At 37.7% G+C, this 11580-nt stretch overlaps 2 protein-coding genes across 2 annotated transcripts in view; one reads left to right on the top strand and one right to left on the bottom strand.

The window, feature by feature from the left end:
* Positions 1-6: 6 nt before the first annotated feature.
* LOC115237473 overlaps positions 7-11580 on the bottom strand; it is a 63684-nt gene continuing 52110 nt past the window's right edge. The window contains exon 13 of the transcript XR_003884348.1: positions 7-552. The gene's annotated coding sequence lies outside the window, so the exon portion shown is untranslated. The remainder of the gene's footprint in view (positions 553-11580) is intronic.
* The window catches only part of LOC115237415 (fibrillin-1-like), a 40982-nt gene continuing 30836 nt past the window's right edge, over positions 1435-11580 (top strand). The window contains exon 1 of the mRNA XM_029810423.1: positions 1435-2330. Within this exon, the coding sequence (XP_029666283.1) occupies positions 2285-2330 (46 nt within the window). The 5' untranslated portion in view covers positions 1435-2284. The remainder of the gene's footprint in view (positions 2331-11580) is intronic.

The following is an 11580-nucleotide window of genomic DNA, read 5'->3' as shown; positions in this document are numbered from 1 at the left end:
ATAATTATATATATATAAAATTCTTATTTTTTATTCTGCTTATCATTTTGAAATATTAGCAAAGTGTGTTATTAGAATATAATTAACAAAGAGAGACGATTGCAAACTAAAATTCCAAAAGTTCTTACATTTGCTTTTTAAATCCGTATGTTCGAAAATTTAAACTCTCGAAGACTAGAATGTCACTGATTAGGGAGCTCAATGTTGAGGTGGTAAATCAAAACTACGATTATTATAATTCTGTGAGAACCTTAACTTTGTTTTATTATATTCTTTCTTTCGTCTTTACATTATAAGTAAGAGATCTTGATCTTTATAAATAATCGTTATATATAACTTACACATAATAACGCGAAAGAATTATTTTTTTTAAAGAAAGTTAAGAGAAAAGTGAGATACATAAATCGATGATTCCGGCTTTTATTAAAACGTTGACTTGAAGATGATGTGTTCTTGATGACACGCTGACGCGTATCAATTCAATCGCATAGTTTGCAGGGCATGGTTTCTGGAGCTTGATCGAGCAAATTGCATTATCTCTCGTTTTTTATGCTGAAAAATAAAAATTAATAATATAATTACATGGATATTTCCCGATATATTTTTTTTTTTCTTACATAAAAACCGTTTAATAAAAGTCGATATCTTATAATATTATAAAATAAAAAGCTTTCTTTTCAATGAAAAGTGAGGATGAAGCGTCAGTGTCGCGGAATGTCCGAAAGTTTGTTACGGCGTGTTATCGATACAGATTTTGTCTTATTTTCGCGAACGTAAAATAAAAACGATCGTCGTATAACTGTACCGTTGCTGCGTGTTCCCCAATTATTTGCGCTTCAATGGCTGCGGTGTGCACGCACAGGCGAGAAGACTAAAATTTTCACGCGTCAGCGAAACACGAACGTATTTTTTTTTCCCCCGTATATCACGGAATTCGATAGCCACCTAAAAAACATGTAATTTTGATAACATATTTTTCTCTCATTTTTATCGTGCCTTTCGAGAAATATGAGAGTACAATTTTTATCGCTTGCGAAAAGACTCATAATTAACTGGGGAAATAATTATTTTTTATTTAGTTATATTTCGCGCGTACTGTTTTATATCTTAAAAAAAAAAAAAAATTCTATTCTGTGATATAATCAAACGGAATAGTAGTAATATTTTTTCACATCTGCATTAATTGCTTTCGAAATGTTGCGCTTTCAGGCAAATAAGAATTTTGTTGCAATGTTCTTTCCACGACGAGATTATCTCGATCTCCCTTTGACGATCCCGCTTCCGCTACACATACGCGATACACATTGATAGTGTTTATACGAGCGTATTTCGTGTAAACGTGCGCGTGTGTATGTGTGTATGGTTAATGGTTGTAAAAAATGTTATTCACATGAGAGGCTGGCAACTCGCGCTCTGTGTACCATACGTACCAGTAAGTCGTGTGTACCTTAGGTAGGGCTGAGAGAGAAGTCGCAGGGAGCACCGTGAAACACACGGGACTTGTATTCAGTCCAACTCGATCCTCGAACTGGTCCCGTGTGCGTGGCGTGCAGCGTGTGACCGCCGGCGTCAGTCACAGCATCCGCGTGATACTTGACATTTCGCGCTTCGCGTTACGCTTCCTTGCGACAATACCGCGAGATAAGCTTCTCGGACATCGTCAAATTATTACAATAGTATAAGTCGCATTTTTCTGTGTCGAAAAGCAGGCTCCGAAAGTAAACGACTGAGCTGCGTTTTATCGTATCTTTCTTGATTATTCTCTCTGTGAGGAAAATAATCTAAATTTTAGTCACGTTAAAATATCTTCGTAGAAAATTAAAGAAATCTTTCAATCATATACGTTTATTTTGAAAATAGATTTGAGTTAAATATGTCAATGCAGCTTCATATATATTTCATCCTCATAATTTTAGAATCAGTAAAATTCGAGACGAAAATATTTCGTGGAAATTTTAACGAATAAAGAATTATTTTATTTTGGATTTGTCTTTAAATACTGAGATATAGAAAAATTATGAAAATAAAAAAAAAAAACGTTTTATTGTTATTATCTACTCAGTCGTTTCTTATAGCGTTGTTTGTTTCATCTAACGATTTACATGAAGTAAGTAGGCACGCGAGGCAAATAATGATTTAAAGAAAAGGAAAAGGCCGAAAGGATTTGGCTTCGTTTCTTCCGGAGCTAACTCGAATTGATAAAGAGCACGGCGGGAGGGTTAAAGGATCGTTGATACGAGATCGAAGCGTGATAGTGCGCGAGACAACAGATCCATCAGCGAAAATGAACGGTTTGACGGTTTGTTTGGTACTTCTCTCGACGATGCCGGGTGAGTCTGTAAGATAAAAAGAAATTATAGATTCCTATTATAATTTAAAAAATCCTCAAAATTCTTGCGCTTTCTAATTACGCGCTATATTTGCGGCCTCGTCAAAATTATTGTAGATCGCGACAATCTGTGATATTTCGAGTGACCATTAAACTTTAGTCCTGCTAGAATTTTAATTCTATTAGTTAGAACAAAATTGGACTAGGATGCGCAAAGATTCTAATCGTATAAAACAAATAATAATTAATAAAAACAACAATCGCAATCTTTAATTCTATATTTAATAAGAATTAGTTTCTGTGATTGAACTCTTTTTACCGAACTGTAAAATGACACTCGAAATATTAAAGACATTATTTCGCGCGCGAGATTAAATTTTCGCAGCTGACGCTTATTTGGTTGATATCAATCATGTTATCTAAAGAGTGATGTAGACAGTGCTATTTCCAATTAAACGCTCATCAGTTAAACTGCCGAAATAAATGAAGAAATAGATGAAACAAATAATTTAAAAAATTAATGAATAAAAAAACAGATTTTAAGAGTCAGGGATAAAAAAGTAGGAAGTTTTGATCGAAAATTTAATATAATTTGTGCTTTAACACATTGTTCGTACTTTCTTTGATCGATGAAAATGTTTGCTGAAATTACTCGTGCAAAATGTTTTGAAAATTATGTATAAATTTATAATATTCGAGAGTGAAAAAAGCAACTTAAGTACTTTAATATAATACATGCGAAGAGTTTCACGAGCGAATATGTATACGTTTTACGTTGAAACCTTTTGCCGGCAAAGGTCTCGTGTAAAAATTAAACCATGGAAATAAGAACAAAAACACTGGATGAGTTGTTAAATATGCTCTTGCGTCGTATTCAGTTTGTGTTCATAAATTTGTGAAATTCTGTTTTTTTTTTGTCCTATATTGTCTAACTGTACAATGCAGAGTACGGATTATTATACTGCCGACTCTAATATCTCAACAACAAACTACGAATATAACCAGTGAGCATTATACGGAGTGCCTTGCAACAGCAGTTTTTCCATTTATGAATTCTTCGATCAATTTTACGACTTGACGAGAATCTTGAGTACTCTAATATTTTCTCTATTCGATTAAGTGACCTGATTTAGATTTCGGTTAAAATATTAAATTCTACTCGTGTCAAGTCAAATATAAAATAAGATTCTGTTATCGATTTGCTCGCTCGTGGTGCTTTAATTTTGAAAAATCCTTATATTTTTGCATATTTTCTCATAGCTTAGAAGCCGTTGCAAATTTCCTCGTGATTGATCGAGGAATCTACAGATTTTTCGTCCCCGATTTTTCGTATTATCGTTAGTGTGTCGATGCATGAGAGGATATAAAGCGAGGGTCCGACAGTTTTTTACGATGATTTCTGTGCGAAGCACAGCTGCGAGCCAGAAGCCGCGGAATCCGATGTCTTCGGAAGACATAATCCGATTTCTTTCGGCGTCGAAAGAGATATCGTCGTCTCGAGACGAAGGCCTTTTCTCGCTTTCCTCCTCTCGTCGCGTCGCTTGCGCGTTCGTTTGCTTTCTTTTGTGTTTTCTCGCCGTTCTAGCGGTTTCGACCCGGGGCTAAATATAGAGAGGCGTCGCAAGGGTCCCTCCCTGACGCTGACGGGTTAGAAGTAACTTGTCGCTATTAGCGGACGAGGGTCGAAAATGCGTCGGTGAGAAGATTGCGGGATAAACTTAACGCAAAGCTCTCAACCGCGATCCGATACGGAATTGGGACGCGGTGGATTTATCAAATTTTCTCCGCGTCGCGGCTTTTTCCGGGAAATATTTCGCGCGAGAAAATAGGATTTGGTTATTTCAGAATTACGAGATAAAGCGCGGCAATCTATTTTGGAAAATAATAAGAACTGCGATTTTATTCTTTATTTCGTTTTATTTTCCATAAATACTTTCTTAATAAAAATGAGTAAATTTTATTCTTCACATAAACGTTAGATTTTATATGCGACGATAAGTCATTTATTTAGCGCAAAATTTGGACAAAATATCGTTTTATTTTCCATAAATACTTTCTTAATGAAAATGAGTAAACTTTATTCTTCACATAAACGTTAGATTTTATATGTGATGATAAGTCATTTATTTAGCGTAAAATTTGGACAAAGTACAATATATACACACACACACACACACAAATATTCAACGCGGTATTTATATTGTAATACATATGTTAAATATATTTTTTAAAGCAATAACAAATCGGTTGGTATGCGGCCTTGGTGCTTACAGCGTATAGCATACTAATGTTTACATCCTAATTGTTGTCACTCGAAAGTATTTGGCCTTCCCTGCGTACAATACAATGTTGATATTCGCGCTCATCCTGCTGTCAGTCGTGCGGCAAAACTCGCATGAGAAGGTTGAGGCTCCGTATATCGGATTATATCTCGAGAAATTTTACTTTTATTATAATTAGCTATTAACTCGTAAGTGTGTCAAAACAATCGTAATTTCTGAAACGAAAATTATGACAAAATCGCAATTTACGAGAGCTCTTAATTCGTTAAACTCTGATTATTACCGCGATATATCTCCGCGTTCTTTGTCATTTATTACGATTCTACCAATTATTCAGCTATTCTTTTCTCTCAAATTATGATACAACGTTCCACTCCCAACTTGGGAAACCGAAACATTTTCTTTTTTTTTTTTTATGAATTTTTCCATTACTTTTTCAATAATTTGATGATGATAGATAGGCAGTCGAGAATGAAAAGATGCGTTACGCGATAAATTCTCGTCGATTGTGAGAATCTTCATTTTCCCGGGCATTTCGCCTCGAAATCAGCATCGGCGTTTCTGTCCGGTTTCAACTGAATTCGCTTTCTCACGGTACATTGATTCCTTCAATTCGCTCTGCTACGGGCGGACTCTATTTCCCAAATTCCGCTTCGTTGTTCTCTCATTGTCATAGCAATTTCTCTTCTATGTCCGGCTTCAAATATACGAATTCACAAGTTCAAAGCAACGTATCGTCGTGCTTTGTCCTTAAAGACCGTCGAAATAATATAGCGGAAAAGATCAAAGCCCGTATCACACTACATTAAAAATTGATAATTAAATATTGGAATTTGACTAATCACAGCAAAAGAAACTAAAATTTTTTTGTTTTGATTGGTCAAATTTCAATCTTTAATCTAATCGTAGTGTGATATGGGTTTTACGTGCTCTTCTTTGTGATTCTATTCGACGAATAGTTTTTCTTAAACACGCTCTTTTATTCGCGATCATCCGAGATTCAACGCGAAAGTGTAATGATAATCATCTCATGATACGCGACGCAGGAAATGGAAGTCGTCATTATTAATGCAAAACGAACGATAACAAAAAAAAATTCGACTTAACAATTCGATATATTATTAATAAAAAAAAATATATTATATATAAACCGTCTTTATTCCTAAAAAAGATCAGTAATGCATAAAAAATCTAAAGCAAAATTCAAGCAAGAATTCTCTGTAAGAACATAGGAACGAATTGAGAGGAACGTATCGTTATCGTTGTTTAGGATCGTTATGTCGATTCGTAAATAATAATTGCTTCGCTATTTTGCCTTGGTATTTTTTTTCTTATCAAAAGCGAAAGCACACCGAGTATCTTGCGCGAGAAATTGGCGTATGATTATCGATGATTATATTTTCTCGATCGCGACTCGAGCGAGTTGTAGCGTTACGCTACCCGTTGTTTAACCCGTTATTTTTCATCGGAATCGAGTTACGAATTAATGGAACACATGCGCGCAAGCCAAAATGTTTGCGGTGCGATCGCCTGGATAAAAACCGATGTGTCTCGTTGAGCTAACGGCGACGGCGGCAGCAATTTGCGCGTATACACCGTATAACGTACACATCCGCAAAACTGATCCATTCGGCACATCCGGAATTTTTCACCAATTTTTCGATTCCGGCCTATTTTTCTGTATTTATTTATTTTTTATTTATTTTTTTCTTCTCCCCTCGCGCGATCCCGCATCCATTACCTATGCTAATAAGTTTTGTAACTCGGTACGCGCGCTCGACGCGGTGCGTACCGTGCCCCTTGTTTGCTTTAGCGAAACGTACGGGCGATAAATCGCGTTGAAACTGGCGCGTAATTGCACGCGTGTCCGCAGTTCGTCTCTCGGTAAGTACGTATCCCCCTGGAAATTCGATCTCGCGATCTACGATTAAATTCGACCTCGGGGCGACGAACGACGGTGTATAATCAGGTTCTTAAAGAGAGTCTCGCCATTTTACAAGCGTAACACAATACTTTTTTGGGGATGAAATAATTAAAAGTAAAATATATTAAAAATTGTTGACAATTATAATTTTCCCTCAAAGGAGAACGCGATTCTTATCGGCGAGAGATCGTTGATTTCTTTCCACTTTGTTCGCGACAGAAATAGGAAGATCGAGGGAGATCGAGCAGTGACGTTAACATTTTTTTGCAATCCCCATTTAATATTCCCGACCGACGTTATTTCGTTTAAATTCCAGCTTGTCGCACGTTTTCCTAATTGAATCTACATTTCTGATCGGCTCGGCAATCGACCGCAAACTAATGCCGTAATATACACACATATATACACATACGAGTATCGTGGGGTTGCATGTATTTCCATATGCATGCGTTCGGGATAGATGCGGGTACATTTTCGGTATCCCGGTGCATGCATTTCATTTTGACCGAAGCGCCCTTTTACATTGTGTTATTCTGACACACGAATACCGAACACCGAAAATGCTTTACGTTCTATTGTTCGCGAAGTTGCCAATTTATATCAGAGCGAACCCCCGTCGCCGTCGCCGGAAGATAATAGCCCTATAACGCCTTACGTTATTTATGGTTACAACAGGCACGCGGAACACAATGCTAATTAATTTCCGCACCGACGATATTCGACTGAATTTACCGCGTATGTAGTATAAATTCGCACATCGTCGCACTGTGATTCCGCGTACTTTTCTGAGGAGATTCGCGGTCGATAAATCACGCGCGATAAATAAAAGTATTTGTCGTCCGTCGATCAATAGTTTGTTTATTTCGACGACAAAGTTTAACTTGCATGTCCAGCAGTGAAATGACATTTTTTATCCTATATAAAACCGTGATATTTTGTTAATCCTTAATTTTCAATAACATTCTATAAAATTAATTCAGGAAAAATAATTCGATATAATTGTAGAGATATATCTCGATTCAAGCTCTTTGAGAATTTGTCGAAAAGATACCGTTATAAACGTACCACCGAGTATATCGATAATACGACGATGGTATTTGTGACGTAAAGTTACAATTACAGGCGGATACTTTTCAACGTAAAAATCGCCGATCACCCTGAACGATTATTAATCAAATGTCAGGACGCGATCCGGCTTTCACGGGAGTCGCGAGTTTATAAGAGCAGAGCGCTTATCTTTCATTTACCGTCTCTCGCAGGGTAACGAGAGTTAAACCGGCTTCTTCCTGCCGTGATCGACCATCATTTTGCGTGTTATATCTCGAGGGGGTCTTATAATTAATAATGGCGACTTAGTTTCTGCTGGAAAATTATTAGGTGTATGTATCTACGGCCTCTGCAATCAACGTGACGATCGGTTTGTTACCCTTCTCTTTGCATCGGAACGCGATTCCCTGTCAACGTCGCGTTTGTCGCGTTTCAAAGCGACCGATATATAATTTGAAAGAAATAATTGCATCTTTACATAAGGGAAAGCGATTATAGAGCGCGAGCTGTATAATACAAACTCTGACCGATGTATTTTAAAGCCGAGGATTCTAAGATGATCCGTCAGAAATGCGACATGAAGGCATGAACGAGGCGTTGCTAATGTCCACATGTTTATAATTATAATAAGCGGTTTTGCGACGCGCGAATTCGATACACGCGATCGATCTCCACAGTCGTTGTACCGTTCGCACTTTTACGATAAATGACGTCGCGGAACATCCTTTTGCGGCTTTGGTGGGTAATTTGAGAGAACTGTGTCAGTGCCCAGTCTTCCTCATTGAAAAGGGAAAAGTTGGTGCCGCGTTAAAAGCAGTTTCCGACATTAGACGTCGTCGTTTCTGGAAAAGTCCTCTCGGATATGATATACGCGAGATTGTGTATATCGTTCTCTTTTTGCGAGCGAGATTCACATCTCGCTTCTGACAAGTCTCGCGAAAGATCAGACACGCCGATAGAAACTCTTCATCGTACGCGTTTATAAAAGATCGCATACATTTTCAAGCGACGTCAATCGTATGCAATTTACGGGGCTCCTTACTCTGATTAATCGAGATAATTACACGGCATTGAAGATGAGAGGATTAGACGGAAGAGAGATACGAGAAATATAATCGATCGTGAGACTAAGTAACTAGGGATATTTCCCTGACACGCGTCTCTCCTTGTATAATGCGGAAGACTAGAGATATGGGAAATTTGTGGAGAAGACGCTATTAGAAAATCCATATATAGTGCCAGCCAATTTGAAGCGCAAACTTGAGTTCGACGCGAGGGAGACAAGTCGGGGAGAAGCCGTTCCGCTTCGCGAAATGCGTCATTACTTATTCGAGAACAGCGCGAAACCTGGTGACGACAGATTTATCGAGTGAAAAATTCACGGAGAAGGAAGGAGCGACGACGCCGCACTGTCTTTCGGTTTCAGATTGCCAAATGGGAAAACGTTGTTCCTGTTGCGGCGAAATTGCTCGACCGACGTCAGTCTGGCCGTGGCGAGAAGTTGCACGGCTGCAAATAAATCGACGTGACCGATATTCCGGACTTGGTCGTCTAAAGGAGTTCATCTCTCTTGGAAAAAAGATTGCTGTTTACGGAAACGCGAATAATTTAGATGGGAGTTCTTTTTCCCTTATTCGCGCAATATTTCTCACAAGCATTAATCGCGATGGAGCGCGATTCATGGATCGCAGCCTTTGACAAGATGAAACTCGACATCACACTTTTATGCCAATAGACTGCAAAAATTAAATATATTTTTTCTATACGAATTTTTGCGCGTATATAGAAGATAAGTTATATACACATGATAAATGCTTTTGCTCTTATTCATTAAAGTAAATGCTGGAAAAAGATATAAATAAAAATATAAAACATTGTGCTTAAAGCAAACATTTGCTTTTATATGAGATTACGGAGAATGTGGCGAAAGATAAAACTAGTTAATATAAAACGTGAACGTGTATGCACGTACATGATTATTTATATTTACGCTGACAGTGAGAACGTTTGTAAAGAAAGAATACAAAATGCAAAATAAATGTTTTAAGCGGTAAAAACAGACAAGACTACTCATACAAATCGTACGCGCGATGCGTTTTTGCTGGCGATATTGTTACTTTCAAACAAATAGCTTCCATCTCTTGCTAACAGCATCCGTCTCACAATTACTCATCTGGCTATCTAGAATATATCCGATAAGCGAGCTTTCCTGACAGCACGTTAAAATCCCGTCGTTTTTTTATTTTTTATTTAAATGTATCCGGCTCGTCTCTATGTCGGGACCGCGTCGATAGCTCTCTCTCTCTCTCTCTCTCTTTCTTTTTTTCCTCTCATTGCAACATCCGCAACGATTGTGTTCGAGAGGCATGACGGGTGGGTGGGATCGCTATGTGGATATCGTTAAGAGGCAGACAGACACGTCGAATCTCTCTGCGATTTTGATCGTGCATGGGGACCTTAATGGACGCGCGTGACCAACCGTCCTTTACTTGGCGCGGCGCGCTGTCAAAGTCGTTGACACCGGAGGAGCCGAGATCATTGATCGCGCGCGTCGTTTGCACATACGAGAGCTATACTCGAAACAAGCCCCGCGTACACGGTGTTTCAGCAAAAAAGGATCGATATCTCGTGAGGCCGATAGATCAAGGCGAATAAAAAGTAACGTACGCGAGAAGTACGTGACGGGGAGAATTGGAACTGTAAATTGTGATACATGACTCGTGACTCCTTTTCGTTCTCACGTCATGTGAATACCGATACATCAAACGTGGCGTATTAATTTAGGTAAAAAAAAGAAAGTGATATTTTTTCTCCCCTACGTTATACTATGAAATTTTAATGAACGTAGACTCGGTGAAAAAATGGATTATCCAACTCTGTTGATCTTGCAGTCTTGATTTATTGATCTATGCAAATCAAAAGTAATCCAATAATCTCGAGTGACACGAATAATTCCCGTTCCCATACGCACGTGAGAGGGAAACTGACTCACTCGCCACTAGTCAATTACATAAATTGAGGTTCGCAAGTTACATTAATTAAGCGTTTAATTCTTCGTTAATCCCACGGAAGGCTGCGTCACGTCTTATAACCCTCGGCAAAGACGACGTTTCGACAGCGCTAGATTTCAGGTAATTTAACAGCGTAAGGGGCCCGGGGGCGCGGGTCCGCGAGGTGAATATTACGCTTTGAATATTTTAACGTACCTTAAAAATGGAATTTGCGATCCATGCTTAATTCAATTAGCCTGATTTACATGAGATTATCAGACGCATCTGAATTTTCAAAAAAAAAAAAAAAAAAAATTGAATTATTTAATTCAATTGATTCAAATTTAAACTCTTGAATTGAAATTTGGTTAAAAGGTTATTCGATTAAAATTTTCGTTATACATATTAGAGAAAGAGAAGCGGCTGCTTTTGAAAGGACAATAAATTAATAAGAGAACTTAAATATACGGGAGAAAGTTAGGATCTTGAGATGCAGTACGCCGTGCCACAGCGTTCGCAGTATGTTTACGACAATTTACGATGCCCTTTATAATAGCGAGAGACAGGTAAACCGCAATGCTCAAGTTTTATTAGTGGTCGTTTTACATCACTGGTCGATGGACTTCGCGAAAGGTCCAGGACACAGGATGTTTTGTGCGCGGAGCGATCAAGAAATATTTTAGAAAGACTAATTTTATTTTTTTTTCGAAATATTCATAAATATTTTGTATTGAAAGTTTCACGAATTTTTTCGTCATAAAAATTTCTCGAAAAATAAATAAAAATTTAATCAAACGTAGATAAAAACAAAGCGTTTGTTATTCATTTATATTCGTGAAACCGAGATTCCCTTTGAAAAGCCCTTTCGCGTATTCAACGTAATGTATCTTTGTAATTAAAATGTGGAAATGAAAAATTTTGCGAATGAAAAATCGACTGAAAATTCGCGAACAATATTCCGAGTACTTCTCCTCTAGCTTCGAGGCATTTTATATGAACGAGACGCGA

This window comes from Formica exsecta, unplaced genomic scaffold, assembly GCF_003651465.1.
Source record: "Formica exsecta isolate Colony F162 unplaced genomic scaffold, ASM365146v1 scaffold295, whole genome shotgun sequence".
In the NCBI taxonomy this organism is placed as follows: Eukaryota; Metazoa; Arthropoda; class Insecta; order Hymenoptera; family Formicidae; genus Formica; species Formica exsecta.
The sequence above is the reverse complement of the archived record's forward strand: the minus strand, read 5'-3'. Positions and strand labels throughout refer to the sequence as shown.